Here is a 16,754-nt window from a genome sequence, read left to right as displayed (position 1 = left end):
GCAAATTTAGACAGAAACAAACCCCTACCATTTCCAGCATGCTCCAGCCTGCTATGCTTGCATAGGATTGCATGGTAATCTGCAGTGTATGCATTTCTGAATGTATGCATTATGATATCCATATTTCTAAGAGAGAACGTGCTTATGAGCAAGCATATTCATATGCCAGGCGTCAACATTTGTGCTTAAATTGGTTTATCCTGTGAATGTAGAACATGTTACCTGGTATGTATATTCGGATCCAGACTTAGGTGCACCTTGGTCTCACTGAAAATGGGGGAATGTTTGTTTATTGATTACATTTTTTTTCCTGCCCAATAGCCGACACTTGGCAGTTCACAGTGTTGATTACAATGGGAACAAAGTGCAATTGACTCAGACTGGATTCATCCCTATTTCTCTTCCATATTACTTCCTACATTAACAGAAGTCCGTTGTGGCACTAATAGTGGGTAAGAGATTCAAATATATTTTTAATGGCATGTCTAATGTTATGTCTATGGGTTATAGCCTGGCACAATCCATACAATTGTGCTCGGCTGCAGCCTAGAGACAGTGTGATGCACTGAGTCTCTCACAGTCAGCCAAAGCCAGAAGGGGGCAACTCTTCATGGCCAGGGATGGACTCCATCGAGAGCTGCAGACCAGTGATGGGTCAGGCAAAGGCAAAGCAGCACAGGGCATCACCATCTCTTTCTCTTACCCTCTTCCCTGGCCCTCTTCCCTCCCACCCAGTGGGCTGCTGAGAGGGATGGATGGCCTTGTTCAGGGGCCTGCACTGAACACGTGCACAGGATTTCTGGAATCAGGCTGAGGCCTGAGGCCAGAGACGCCGAGTGTGAGATTTAAAACAGGATTCAGGTCGATACAAGCTGTTTATTCCATACAAAAAGTGTTTGCAAAGACTGACTCAATGTCTCAGTAGTCTGAGAAACAAAGAGCAATTATTTCAAACATCAGTGAGATGATATACATTCCTTTCTCCGATGCTCAACACTATCCCCGCTTCGCCATTGGCTGGTTACTAAGAAGTCACAATCTTCCCCATCCACCTATATCATACTGCTCCTTAATATGTTCCCCCCTCCCGCTCATACATCCCATGTTCATGCTAATGAGCCTCTTACCTATGAGAGGTGTGTCAGTTACTATTCATAAGCCTATTAAGCGTGCGCAGTTCAAATTAAAAGTTCAACAGGCCGGAGTGGCCTTGCAAATTCTTACTTGACGCCAACTTGCTTCTTAAATCTTTAAATCTTGTGGGAGGATGAGATTGGAAGAACAACCCTTCCTCCAAGCTCATTCCAGTTTCTGTTCAGTTGGATAGTGCCTGTATACTTAGTAGCAAATGGCGGCTTACTATGAAACAGCTGTGCATTTGCTAGTTTTTTTTCTTTTTAAAAAGATAGTATTCTTGCTCTATTTCTCACACCTAGTCTAGCAATGCATCATGTTTCAGAGAACCTGGAAACATTCTTCACAGAGGAGGAACCATGTTTTTGCTCTGGTTTCCCTTTTCCTCATGATATGACTTTGTGCTTTGTACTTTGCCAGTGTTAACACCCAGGTGAGAGAGTAGAATGGAGGTGTTCCATAACACGAAGAACATGCAAAGTAGATGTTACCATGCAGAAGAAGTCTTTGGGAAGACTAGCACTGCACTTGTGCAAAGTTTTTTTTTTTAAATGAAACAATGTTAACGAGATTAAGTTATATAACCTTTTTTTTAGTTTGCCAAGTCATTTACTGTCTTCGTATGTTTCATCTTCACAGCAGCCATATGGCCTATTGGGTAGAAGGTTGCTGTTGTTTCCTTTTACTGATGGGGAGCAGCCTGGAGTGACTTGTCCAAAAATACCAAGCAGGAGTGAAATTTGAATACCAGTCTTGCAAGCCAAACAGTCCAACCCTGCCTTCTAGAGCAGGAGTGGGGAATGTATAACCCTCCAAATCTTTTGGCCTACAACTCCTCTTTCCCCACCATTGACTATACTGGCTAGGAGATGTAGGCCCAAACGCCTGGACGGCCAGTGTTGGCCCATCCCTGGTCTGGAACCTATTGATTCCAAATCCTGCCCCTATTTATCCCTGTCTAGCGATGTCCACTTGTGCAAGAGGGCTTCTCCCTCCAGGGAGCCTATTGCAACGCCCAGCCACATTTCACTGGGGGAACTGTGTGAGGTGAAACGGGGCCAGCGGCTGATGTGACTACGTTTGTGTGCAATGATATATTATGCAACATGGGTGAACACATAGCATACAAACTTTTTTGTTTAATATTTCTATACCACTATTTACCAAACCTCCGGAGTGGGTTACAGCAATTGAAATAATGAAAACACCAGTAACAGAGACAAGGCAAATGGAAAACAACAGTACTGGTATCAAAATAGAACAGGAGAGTGCAATGATTAATTCCTGAAGGTCCACTGAAACAGTGGCTTTACCTGTGTGTGGAAAGCTGAGAATGAGCTGTCTGAATTCCCTGAGGAAGAGAGTTGGAGTCAGTCTTGGGGCTGCTGCTGCCCCGGGGGCGGCTAATAGCCCCACCCCCACAAGATGCCCTGCAGAGCAGGGGTTCATCAAGAGATCTTAGATGTTGCTGGGCACAGTGTAGTTTGGTGCCATCACTGGATGCCCCGTCAGTGTTGTGGCTATCACTCCAGGTACGGTAGCCAATGAGGTGGCTTCATCTTGCCACAGCGGTGAGCAATTATAATTACTATATTACTTATACTTTCCTTAGCTCATATTCTAATTTTTGGATCCGAGGCGGCTCCCAATATCATAAAAGCAATTTAAATGAGTCATTAACTGTTTAAAACTTTAAAGCATAAGAAAAGAAAGCAATCTGATATCAGAATATGTACATTTGCTATCTCTTAATGTATGGATATTTGTTTGGGAGGAGGTCGTTAGAAAAGTATGCATTTTCATCCTAAAGTGTGCATTTATGAACAAGCACTTCAAGGAAATAGCTCTCATCATAACTATAATTTTGGATCCAGACTTCATCATACTTGGAGCAGTATGTTAAATCAAGACTAACTTAGGGCACAGTCCTGTGTAGGTTAAGGGTTACAGTGTAGTCCTTTGCATCTTATGTGGACATCTGTGTATCTATGAGAGCCAGCGTGGTATGGTGGTTGGCGTTGGACTGGGGACCTGGGAGATTAAGAGCTTAGCCATGAAGCTCACCGGGTGACTTTGGGCCTGTCACTCACTCTCAGCCTAACCTACCTCACAGGGCTGTTGTGAGGATAACATGGAGCTGTATAAACCACCTTTGGTTCCTAACAAGAGGGAAAAGGCAGTCTATGAATGCAATAATAATCAAACTCTCCTCTTGGAAGTATATTCCACTGAGTTCAATAAAACTTACTCCAAGGTAAGTATGTGTAAGCAGCCTTAAGCCCTTTTTATTTTTGTGGATCTGCTCTAAGAATAACTAACTGCAAAGCTAGAAAATCCCATGAACTTCATTTGATTTTACTTCCAAATGGGTACAGGAGGCCAGCCTTGGTGTGGATCCAGCCCAGTCCTGTTATGATCATTGTCACTACATGTATGCAGGGTTCGAAATGTAAGTCAGCATTTAAATCCTTCACTCCTCGATGTAGAAATAGCCCAGCTGCAGTGAACTCACTGTCTTCCCTTTTACAATAGTGCAATAATGGCAAGCGCATTTGGTATTTGAAGATGGCAGTGAGGCAGATAACCAAAAAATCCGCTGGGGAATTGCTAACACTGACCCGTACTGGGGAGGACCACCACCGCTCGACCTGCCCCACTTTTCTCCTGTTTTGATGATCCCACCTGAAGATGCACTAAGCTGCGTGCAAGCTCACCTTCCTCCAAGTGTTTTACATCTCTCTCTTCAATGGGAATTTTGTTCTTGCTTCCTTGACTATAAGGAAAGGGCTTCCATTTCCCAAGCAAGGAGGCAGAGTGGGAGGAAAGGAACATGAGAGGAAATTTGGAGTCCGAAATGGGGTGGTGAACCTCTTTCAGCTGCAGGGTCAAATTCAACTGCAGAGAAGTTTTTGAGGTTAACTTAATATTCCTACTGCCAGTACCTAAGCCTTAGGAAAAGCATTTCAATGTTTTGGCATGGGGTGAAAAACTGGAAAAGCTGGGAAATAGGGATGGTCAGGGGGAAAGGGGTGGAGCCAGGGGAAGGGGGCAGGGCCCTCTGGGGAATCCTGGCCCCAAACAGATATCCTGCCATTACCTAACTGTGCTACTAGGTCCATGTCAAGCACTTAAATTTGACTGGGGTAAGGGGCCTGAAGCCATGGGGAGGAGGACAAATTTAGATTGGGGTCTCAGAAGCCTGAATTTGCCTCTCCCTCAAAGTTCTGGGATTCCTCACTCCCAGCCTAAAGTAAGTGCTTTGACATGGACACAGTATCACTCTTAGATAATTATGCTGTATCAAGGAATTATGGCTTGGGGCCTTACTAGTCTATAATAATTTTTGAGCAAAGGTATGCTTTGAAAGTTTCCTTTATGATTTGTTCCTATTTTACTATTGTTGTTGTTGTTAGTTGCGAAGTTGTGTCCAACCCATCACGACCCCATGGACAACCTTCCTCCAGGCCTTCCTGTCCTCCACCATCCCCCGGAGTCCACTTAAGCTCACACCAACTGCTTCAGTGACTCCATCCAGCCACCTCATCCTCTGCCGTCCCCTTCTTCTTTTGCCATCTATTGTTCCCAGCATCAGGGTCTTCTCCAGGGAGTCCTTCCTTCTCATTAGGTGGCCAAAGTATTTGAGTTTCATCTTCACTATCTGGCCTTCTAAAAGGTTGATATCCTCTAGGACTGACCGGTTTGATTGCCTTGCAGGCCAAGGGACTCACAGGAGTCTCCTCCAGCACCACAATTCAAAGGCCTCAATTATTTGGAGCTCAGCCTTCCTTGTGGTTCAGCTTTCACAGCCATACATTGCAACTGGGAAAACCATAGCCTTGACTATACACACTTCCGTTGGCAGGGTGATGTCTCTGCTTTTTAGTATGCTGTCTAGATTTGCCATAGCTTTCCTCCAAAGGAGCAAGCGTCTTTTAATTTCTTGGCTGCAGTCCCCGTCTGCAGTGATCTTGGAACCCAGGAAAATAAAATCTGTCACTGCCTCCATTTCTTCCTCATCTATTTGCCAGGAAGTGATAGGACCAGATGCCATAGTCTTAGTTTTTTTAATATTGAGTTTCAAGCCAACTTTTGCGCTCTCCTCCTTCACCCACATCAAGAGGCTCTTTAGTTCCTCTTCCTTGTCTGCCATTAGAGTGGTATCACCTGCATATTTGAGGTTGTTGATATTTCTCCCAATCTTAATTCCAACTCATGATTCATCTAGCCCCGCCTTTCTCATGATGTGCTCTGCATATAAGTTAAATAGACAGGCCGACAGTATACAGCCTTGCCGAACTCCTTTCTCAATTTTGAACCAATCAGTGGTTCTGTGTCTAGTTCTCACTGTTGCTTCTTGACCTGCATATAGGTTTCTCAAGAGACAAATAAGATGGTCTGGTACTCCCATCTCTTTAAGAACTTGCCACAATTTGTTGTGATCCACACAATCAAAGGCTTTAGCATAGTCAATGAAGCAGAAGTTGATGTTTTTCTGGAACTCACTAGCTTTCTCCATGATCCAGCATATGTTGGCAATTTGATCTCTAGTTCCTCTCCCTCTTCGAAATCCTGCCTGTACTTCTGGTAGTTCTCGGCCCACATACTGCTGGAGCCTAGCACAGTCCTATGCACATTGAGATGGAAAAATGTCCTACAACTACCGGCATTCTCCAGACAGCATGGTTGTTGGACATATTCTGGAAATTGTGGAACTTTTTTCTGCCTAAACCTTGTGCTCTAAACCTATTTGATATTGAGCAGGTGCCTTTGTAACTATGAAATAGGCACAGGAGTCAATTTTATGCACCAGTTACTAGATGTATACTGAATTTGCTCCTAACCTAAGTGAACATTATCCAAATTAACCTATCAAGTAAGAATACTATCTTTCCTGTTATTAGTGAAACAGGGTCACTGAGGGTGCAATCCTGTGCATTGTTTAGACAGGGGAAAACTACCATTCCTACCTATCTAACATGCTCTGGATTATGCCCTAATGTATAACATTATGAAAATGATTGTATTTCTGATTTATGCTATTACCACCCTGCCAGATCCAGTGTATGCAAATATAAAACATGTACTTTTATGTATTTTGAACTTAATATTTCCAAAAAGATTTGGTGTAGCTGTTACCAGACCTCTATTTCACTATTTTTCAGACAGTTGAGGAAGCCCTACAACCCCCTAAAATATCAATGCCAAAGGCATTAGGCTTTCTTATCAATAAAGTAATCTTGTGCAGCAACATGAGATGTGTTCTGTCTGTCTGGATATGCAGTTGATGTCTGCCAGTTTGCCTGTACTCACCAACTAATTTTGATAAAATAACAGCACAATTCTGTCCATCTTAACTCTTAAGTACGAAACTCCTAATGGGTTCACTGGGGCCTACTCTCAAGTAGACACATATTGGGCTGCAGCCTTAATCTTTTTATCAAGGGCTTTCCTTCAGGAAGACTGCTCTGGAATGGACACAGTAGCTTGACTGGATTGATTTGTGTGTGCGGCTGGGCTGGGGAAAAGAGCTTCCCTGCCCCTCCACCCATGGCAGCCACTCTAGTCCCTTGAAAATGCTACCCAGGGGGTTGGTGGATCCTGCTGAAGTGGGAGATCAGGATAGAGGGGGATCCCTGAAAACCAAGCAGGCACCTACTGTGAACTGAGTTCTTTTGCCAGTGGAAGGCAGGTCCTGGATGCCACCCGGTCTCTGATAGCTCATTCTGCAGGGGGCTTAGATGAGTTACAGGGTGCCAGTCTTCCCCAGAAGAACCGATGGAAATCCCTTAATGAGGAGGGGGATTTTCACAAAATGCATGGGGACCTAGCTACTTGTGAGTTTTTCTGTATTAAAATCCCCACTCCCAGTTCCAGTTAATGGATTCCATTTACCCCACGCTGCCCTTCTGGAGAGCCACTTATTTGATATACTGTTGTCATTTCTCATGTAGAAATAACAACAGCAACAATTTGAAATTGAACTTGGTATTATGTTTCCTGGAAGAAAAGACCTCCAGGTTCTTTCAGATGCAGCTACAGTTCAGGGTTCTTTCCATCATGGAATAGAATGCTACATTTGTAGGGTGAGGAATTACCTTGCCCCTGAGCATGTTAGGACATTATCCTAACTTTTTTTTTTTTTTTTTAAGAGAAAAAACCTTCTACAATGTCCAGCCATTCTCACGCTGGTTGGGGACTGCTGAGAGATGTAGATTTTTTTTTCTGTTTAAACATGCTAGTATTGCATCCTGCTGAAAATAACACGCTGCGTTCCAGAAGTTCATTAACCAATAGTTCTACAAAATTACAAGAAAACTAGGATGTAAATGTAGCGAACTAATTCAAATTTAAATTACATCTAATGGTCATGATAGTGAAAACTCTATCTCTCATATGCCATACAGCTTGAACCCACGTTTGCCTCATACTGTTGCAATTTCGAAACAACCATCAACCTGTTTCTGTCCCTGGAGGAAAATTGATTGAGGAGCAATTTGCAATAGGAACTTTTTAACCCTGTGCAATCCCTGGCAGGGGGGAAAGGCGTGATCCAGATGGGGAGCTCAGTAGGAGCAAAGAGTCAAAGCCCACTTATCACAGACAGGGACTCGCCCGTTTTGACCTCCAGGCCTGGCTATTTGTGAGGGGAAATTGTCCTTCAAGTCAAAACAAGGTGGCCAGAGTAAGATGTAGCCCGACTCTCTGGGACTGCAATATATAAGGAAGACTAATCGTTGCTCCCGATCAATTTAACTCAGTGTAGGAGCCAACCTTTTTGTCTTTATGTGGGTACCTTGAAGAGAGAGCGAAGGGTATTAAATCTGCACGTCTCCAGGCAATAATTTGTAAGAAAAAGGATTATGTCTTCTGCGGGGTCCTTGTGACGGGAATTCCCCCTTACCAGTCATTTGCTGCATAATTCCATGCATGGTTAGACAGAAAAAGAAGTCCCACAACTTTTCGGCTAAATTGTAAGATTTTTCCGCCCGGTTTCAGCATGCATACGATTGCGCCCTTCGTATTTTCTCCAGCGTCGCTCGCCCCGTAAGATTCGCCCAAACCATCGACCAGCAATGGGTAGTAACTCAGGCTCGGGGTGCAAGCCGATGCATGTTGAGACAAGCAGAGGTCCTACAGCTTTCAATACCCTCCATGCAGCATGGGGGGTTGTAAGATCCCCCCCCCCCCATCCCTAGGCAGAGACTCGCGCCCTTAGCCGCAGGGAGGAACCTTTTCGCTCCGGCGCAGCGTTTCAGGCCGGCCTTCTTTTCTGTGATGCTCCGCGGTCGTTGTTGCTATGGCGACGATGTCCCTAGCTGGCTGGATTGGCAATTTGAGAGGAAGACGGGACTGGGATTTTGTTCGGACACAGTGAACAAGCCCAGGCAGCTTGTTCAACATGAACAACATGAGCAGGTAGTTGTAAATCGGCTTCTCCAGCGAGAATCGAGCGTTTTAAGAATAGGGAGCAACTCAAGCCTAACCCATCTCCCCACTCTCCTTTCCCTGTCTAGGTTCAATGTGCTCCTGGGCCAAGGGATTCCCAGGGCGGCAACCCCCAAGGTAAAAGGCTTCTCCTCTTCCTTTCGCTTCTCAGTGTCCGACTCCTCTTGGTGTCCAAAGCCCATCCTCAAGAACACTTTTGAAGATCCATAAAACTTAATGGGGAAATAGGTGCTCCAAGAGTGCCCGCCCACTGCGCGCGCTCAAAGAAAAAGCTGCGTTTTTAATACTGGTAAAACAGAAAGAAATCCAAGTGCGCTTCCATGCGGGGAATCCTCGCCTGTCGCTTGTTGGCTTTCGTTTCTCTCTGTCCTGAAACAGTCAAAGGTAAAGCAGCCCCGCCCGATAAAAAAAGGATTGGCCTAAGGGCATCTGTCTGATGTAGAACGGGACCACAATCTGTATATGCTGCTGGACGCGAGGAAATCCTGCTTTACCTTCGAGAGATGGTCATTTGGCTTTTATGCAGGGCAAGTCATTGAATCACTCAGTTTTTACTTGAAAATTGTAATGGAGTGGGATGATGAGAACAGCTTTCTATGTCTATATTTAAGACGTAGAAATGGAGATTAATTGCTCCTTTATGTGGTTAAATAGTATGCTGTATTTACAGGCAAGGTGTTGAAAGCGTTTTCAGTTCTTTTCATTTTTTTCTTAAGGTGATGTGAAGATTCTGTTAGTGGTTGTAGTTTTGGGTTCAGGGGGAATAGCCATTCCTTCTGCTGACTAAAGGAACTGATCTCTTTGCAGTGATATTAAGAACATTTATTGATTTACTAGTTTTTTTATACCATTCCATAACAGAGCATCCAGAGTGGTGCCTGTTTCCCATTCTTCCCCACCCTGTGTAAAAGCATCCACTCCCCTCAGAGGGGGGACATACATAAGTGAGTAATCAAACATTGGTAGTGATCTGCAAAGCATTTAAATTGGCTTATTCCCATTTGAATTCAAGCCAGACCTGCTGAATTCAGTTTACTAATGTAAATAGGGTTCAGATCAATGATTAGCAGAGATTCTAGTGTTCTCTAGAAATAGCAGCTGTTGCACATGTGTCATATATGCCACATATGAATTTTAAAATTTAAATCTTACTAGTCAATACTCAGAGATAAAGACTAGTAACTAAGAGTTCTGGGCCTCTGTCTTGCAGATCAATGCAACAATAGACTTTGGCAAGGTTGCGTAGCAACTGTTAATGAGATTGCTTCAATTCTGAATATACTGACTTACTGAAGAACATCCTGATTCATGCAGAGCATTATGACACTACATGGATTCTAGAATTGTCTTCTTTATGCATGCTAGTTCTGTGGAGTCAAGTAAGGTCAAGCAAGCTGTCTTGATAACCATTTTGGATTAAGACAGGATAAAAATGTTTTAAATAAATGAATAATATTCAGAGAAAATATTTTTGCTGCTAGTAAAATCATGTCACTCCAGTTGTTACATTCTATGACTTAATTAAGACATTAAGCAAATTTAGAGAAGATAAGGCGTATATACCTTCTTGCATACTCCTGTTTGCTATGCTGGTTGGGGTATGGTATGTGTTATAGGCCTTTTTTTGGTCTAAGCTCACGTAGAATTGCACCTTAACATTGGTACACATAATATATATTTACAAAGCAGTGTTGCCTATGGGAATAAAGTGGATAGATGTTTTCTTTAGATATTAATCACTTTGCGCTGCTTAGTAAGTGTTTACCAAAACTTGTCAAAAGGAATAGCTCTTGTTTCTGTTTTTCAATGTTTTAAAACACTAATTGCATTTATTTAAAACTATTTCCATGAATGGTAACTTCTACGGCACCATACCTAATAAAAGAAATAATTCAATAAAGCAAATATTCATAACAATGGCAGTTACAAATAAAGCCCACTGTCCAGAAACAGAATAACAATTAGAATAAGTGGAACATCAGACTGTTCCTGGAAATTTGCAAATAAAAGGCCTGCTGAAAGCAGAGACTTGTAAATTAAAGACTAATTTATTTGTTATAGTATAAGGTTACATGGACTGTGGTCTACTTTTTTAGAAATGAAATGTTACCCTCTGTTATAAAAATGCATGCACACACACAGTAGTGGGGGATTATAAAGACTGAGGTCAGAGGGATTTGAAATGCAGAAATTACAGGCCAGTATCTACAAGGCAGGGACTGCAGGTGGCGCAGTGGTTTAAACCACTGTGCTGCTGGGCTGGTTGATCGAAAGGTCGCCGGTTCGAATCTGCACAACGGGGTGAGTTCCTGTTGTGCTGTCCCAGCTCCTGCCAACCTTGCAGTTTAAAAGCATGCAAATGCACGTAGATAAAAAGGTACCACTTCGGTGGGCAGGTAATGGCGTTCTGTGCACCTTGGTGTTTAGTCATGCCGGCCACATGACCACGGAGACTGTCTGCGGACAAATGCTGGCTCCCTCTACTAGGAAATGGAGATGAGCACTGTCCCCTAGAGTCAGGCATGACTGGACTTAATGTCAAGGGGAAACCTTTACCTACAAGACATAGGTTCCTCAAGTGACAACAGAAAACATCAAAGGTCCAACTCGTCATCTTGCCCCTACAGTTGTATGAGGCCATGTGCCACTGAAGCATTATTGTGCCAGTGTTTTCACTTGTGAATCTATTTCAGTGGGTAAGATAGAGAAAGGTGGCCACTGCTACCCCATCAGAATAAGGAAAAGCAGAATGCATATGTGCACTCTTGAGTAAAAACCCCACAGTACCATTACATAAGCACCAGGATTCCACTGAAACAATTTGTATATAGTGTAATTTCCAGTGTTGAAATCACACAATTAATGTAGAAGCAAATAGATTTATTGGAAGGATTTTAAATACCTCCAGCCCTGTATTTATCTTCTGCTTCTGCTGAAGTTTGCTTTCTTTAGTTTTTAGAATATTCTTAGATTCTCTGCAATCAGAAAAGAACAACAGTCGTTTGATTTTAAAGAATACAGGCCATGACAATTCATAAAGGGAGAACCAGTGTGGTGTAGTGGTTAAGAGTAGGTCTGAGACTCAGGTGTTCTGGATTCTAATCCCTGCTCAGCCATGGAGCCAACTGGATAACTTTGGGCCAGTTACAGACTCTCAGCCTAACCTAACTCACAGGGTGGTTGTTATTAGGATAAGACTGAGAGCAGCAGGAGAACGAGGCAAGCTTCTTTTAAAAAAGAAAAAGGCGGGATATAAATGTAATAAATAAAACTGCTGCTCACGTTTTCCTGTTTTAAGGTTGGCAACAAACCTTGTATTATGCATTACTGTTCTTGTCAAGCTTTGAAAAATGAGGAGCTGTCTTAGATTAAACAGTCGATTGGTTTATTTAGCTCAGTGCTGCTTACACTGAGGGGCAGCAAGTGTTCAGACAGGCATATTTCCTAGTCCTTTCTAGAGATGCAGGAACTGAGATCTTTGGCATCATGGTACTTTTTGTGAACATTTGTTAAAACATTTATGTGTGCTTTATACCTATTGCTTTCACAAAAAATTAAATAATAACTTTAGGTGACCTCTAGTAAAACTAAGAAACTGTATGTGAATGTTTTCTGAGGACATGCTTTTCAGGTTGTATACATATGATACATTTAGCTAATATGCTGCTAGTAAATAGCTTCTTAGAAATACCACTTGGAGTTATCCTCTGTATTTCCCCAGGTTTCTGGAATGATGGAAGTTATAGCTCCTGAAGGTATTTGCTTTAAACAGTGCATTTTATAATACTGTCTTGTAGGTCCTTAAGTTCTGAATTTTTAAAAGTTCACATCTTTAAAAACATCTTAATACATCAACCTTCTTCCTTTTAAGCGTTTAGAAAGTCTTATCATAAGCATTTCTCGTGTTTCTATTGTTCTTATAATATTACTGATATTTCAGAGCTGTACTATGCCTGTCCGCTCAGATATAGGCCTTAGGCTGCCATCCTCTATCCACTTTCTTGGAAATAAGCCCACTGGAATGCAGTGAGATTTACTACTGAATAGGCCTGTACAGGATTGTGCTGTAAAAGGGGTTTTATTGCATTATTGTGCTTATGTTATTTTGTGAATTATGGAATTGACATGCGTGCTTTCTGGACAATAGTTCTGTTCAAGGAAACATGTGCAGAGCAAATGTCTATTCCCCCTTTTCTTAAACAAGAGCCACACATCCTGAGTTATGTTTTCAATCACGACTGTCACTCCCTACTTCCATATCCAGAAATGTAATACAGCAGTGGTTTCTCAATTTTTGTTCACCGGGATGCTATTGATAGGCACAAATTGTAATAAGGGAAAGATTTATACTTACTTCTAACTTCTGTGGCAGATATGGATATATCAGTCAAGCTGTCCCAAGTATCCAGGGAAGGGTTTGGGGGAAAATTGTGACGAACTGTTCTCCTTTAATTAATTAATTAATTTCATTGTTATACTGCCTGGCATGAAAAGATGGATGGATCCAAAACATTGCAATGTATTATCAGTCTCTCAACAGTAGTGTTCATGTTTAGGGTCTAAGCTGACTTGGAGCAGGAACATGGTTGTGGCTCACAGAGGTGGCATGAAAGGGATTCCTACCCTTTTAAAATACGTTCCATGTTTCTGTAGAGCAGAGAAAGGCAGACTTCAAGGCTTACAGGATCTACTTTGCTTTTTGCTTGAACCCAAGGTCCACCAACTGGAAGCAGATGCAAAATGGTGGCTCAGGGGAACCTACTAAATTCCAAATACTCGGCTGACCTGGAGAAACCTATAGCTGGGGTTTCTCACAACCAAATGTAGGTCCAGGATGCTTTCAGAAAGAGGGTTCCCAGTGCTAACAATCAAAAGGTATTAGCCAGCTATTCTGTCTTTTCCCTTATCAGGTTTTCTTTGCTAATGAACAAGATGGAAGAAGCAGTGGGAAAACAAGGAAGGGCCACAAATTGAAGATAATGACATCTGAATCTCCTGCAAAATTCCATGAATGAAGCAATTGCACTATAAAGGCTTCATCTGGAAGCACCCTTATTATTTCAAAAATTGAGAATTGGACACTGTCTGCAAATCACTCAGAAATATACCAGGAAATCCTGTTAAAAGTGTAATGAAATGTGAGCTTCACTAGGGATTGAGAGACTGTGTGGATTGTTCATAATACCAGGGAATGAACCTAGCTCTGTGCAAGTTGGAATAGCCCTTAGTTTGATACAGCAAAGGCTTTGGGATTCTTTACAGTGGACACTTCTTTAGTATGCATGCCAAGTTTCAGTTATATAGGTTTGAGTCTTGGCACTATAGTCCTGATAGACACACACACACCCCTCTGTTGTTATAGATGGCACAGTAAAGTGAAACTGAAAGGAGGAGTGAAGCACAAGAAAGACAGTCCTTCATTAGTGAGCTTGTCAGGACTATTTAACTAGTTTATAGCCAATAACTGAACTATTGCTAATATACTGAAGTTTGGAATTCATTAAATAAAAGGGATTGTGATGAGAGCTAGTTGGTAATATGGAAAATTGAGACGATTTCTACAGAGTAAGAAAGTGAAAGTATACAGAAAGTGAAAGTTAAGAGAGCATAGAACACATCTTTCTGAGCCTAATGCCCATTTTCTGGATACTGTAAGATCTTAGAGACTCAGGCAGACCAGTTCCCTACACTGGAAAGGAACCAGTTCCCTACAACTGGAAAGAAAAGGAAATGTAAATGTACAGTATATAGTGTTCACTGTTATCTGCAGTTTCAGAAATGTGCTGGGGAGCTTGGCACCTATCCTTGCAGATATGGGGGTCCCGCTGTATTATCTTTCTGGGTATCATCATCTCACTGCTGAACTGTCCACCCAAAGTTTAGTAGTAGAAGAAGTTACAGTCTTTTAATAATAGGTTCTTTTCTCTCAATTTACCTGGCTTTTTAGCAAATGCTTTCTTATATCACTACTAAGGGGTTTGTAAAATGTTGTTTAAAACATATATTTTAATGTTATCAATTTAATGTTGTGTTAGAGCTTGTATATAAGTTGCTGGAGATGAGAGGGCGAAAGCAAGTGTGCTGTCTCTGGCACACTTGCCACTTCCACTGCTGCTTTTGATTAGTGACCAGTGATTGCCCCACTTGTAGTTTGTCACTGTGATGTTACCTGAACACTTTGGATTGTTTAATATTTGAACAATCCAGAGTTAACCTATGGTTTGTCATTGGGTTAATTCTGGGTTGTTAAACCCAGAATAACTCAGAATTTCCATATTTTGATGTAACAGTAACCCAGGAATGGGAGAATCACAGGTTGTTAATGAAAGCAGAAGTGGCCAGAGGCTGCATATTTGATTTGATTTCTGCAATTCATGGGTTAAATAATCTGTACATGCCAACCAGGTCATTCTGTCTCATTGAACTTATTCATAGATTTAAAAAATACAGTTTTAATTTTGAACAAAAAATATTTGAACTTTTCTTTTTAGATGGATTTGTCCTAGAAACATGTTTGCCTTTGTCAAGGTAAGGGAGGAAGATGGGTTCTTGTCCTTGGCAAGTTTAGCAGTTCTGAGAATGAATTATCATTCAGTGGTTTTCTCTTGTCCCCTTCTGATGACACCTACTTAGTTTTGGGGGTTGTTTTGTTTTGATTTTTGAACTGTGTTTCTGAATGACCGACCTGAGGAAAATGCTGAGCAACCAAAGGAATAAAAAGAAAAGAAATTGGTGATAAGTGCCAGCAGCTTCCAAATGATCTGAGGTGATCTCAAAGATCCAGTTGCACTCAGTTAAAAAGGAACTGAAGGGGAACTAGAGATATACCATGTGTATGCACAGTGGAGAGGAGGGAGGGCTCCTACCAAAACTCTGCCCATCTCTAGAATGCTCCGAACAATGCTCTCCATAGGTGCGGAGCGCATATGTGTGAGTACATAGATGGCCACTTGGAAAACTCTAATTATCGGTAAGCAACCTGCCCTTCTAAATGCACATGGAAGTATCCACATGTTTTACCACATATGTTTCTGATGTATGTATTAGTATGTGAAAAGACTTTTAGAAAAACGAAAGTAGGGTTTTTTGAACTGTAATTCTGAATGGCTAACCTGAATGACTGACCAAGGGCTGAACAGACTAGAATTGTGTTGAGGTTTCCACCTCAGCCTCCTCTGAACTCTTGAGTTTTTGTATTTAACATGAAGGCAAAACAGAAAGGAAGGTATGTCAAAAGGGCAGATCCTTTAGACCTTTTTAGCACTTCTCTTTATCCCAAAATTACAGGATTACTAGCAAACTTGAATATAATGGAGGTTAGTTACTTCAGGCTTTATGCAACTATTAACATCTACCTTAATTACACCCCCCCCCACACACACACACACACACACACTATTTAGTAACTGAGAATATCCCTGAGAATATCCCTTTAATTAATAGCAACAGAACTGTGAATGCAGTCATCTGCTTTAAGTGGCAAACTAGGATACACTTACTTGGGAATAAGACTCATTGAATTCAGTTGTGCTTACATATGAGTAGACATCTATGTAATTGTACAGTTATTTTGGATTAGAGCTGTTCTCTTTGCTTTTCAATATTGAAGCACATTATCTATTCAAAGGCCAAACAAGCCTACACATGCACATGCACACGCACACACACAACAGCTGTAGAGGTAGAAAGCCAGCAGTAGGTTTGGAGCTAGTCAGTGTATTGCACAGTGTCATTTGTATGCCTGTCTGCCTGCCTGTTGGCCTGTTGGAAAGTAAGTGTAGGCCCTGGCTCTCGGGGAACAAATTAATTCTCTTGAGGCCAAAGTAATGGTAAACAAGCTATCACTACAATTACTCATAAAAACACATAAGAATGGCATCTGCAAAGAATAATCATGAATGGATCTTTGGTCTCTGCCAGTTTTCATTTATGGAATTCTGGTGCTAAATCATTTCCAGTCGAGTCATTTTAAGTAATGTGTGGAATAAATCAAGGCAAAGAATACTGGAGGTGGTATTGCACAGTAATCCCAAAAGGGGAAGTTTTCTGCACAGAACTGCTGTAGTTGACAATATCAGATCCCATAAATGATTTAGTACTGGGGGTATATTATCATACCTTGACTAAAATACTTGAGGTGATTTTGAGATGGAAAAATGAAATCAGGGAGACAT

At 41.8% G+C, this 16,754-nt stretch overlaps 1 protein-coding gene across 1 annotated transcript in view; it reads left to right on the top strand.

The window, feature by feature from the left end:
* Positions 1–3,265: 3,265 nt before the first annotated feature.
* ERICH2 (glutamate rich 2) overlaps positions 3,266–16,754 on the top strand; it is a 37,141-nt gene continuing 23,652 nt past the window's right edge. The window contains exon 1 of the mRNA XM_044418295.1: positions 3,266–3,388. Coding sequence (XP_044274230.1) covers positions 3,266–3,388 — 123 coding nt within the window. The remainder of the gene's footprint in view (positions 3,389–16,754) is intronic.

The sequence above is a fragment of the Varanus komodoensis genome, unplaced genomic scaffold (assembly GCF_004798865.1).
Source record: "Varanus komodoensis strain SLA01 unplaced genomic scaffold, ASM479886v1 scaffold9, whole genome shotgun sequence".
In the NCBI taxonomy this organism is placed as follows: domain Eukaryota; kingdom Metazoa; phylum Chordata; class Lepidosauria; order Squamata; family Varanidae; genus Varanus; species Varanus komodoensis.
Note: the sequence above shows the minus strand (reverse complement) of the source record. Positions and strands in the feature narration are given on the sequence as shown.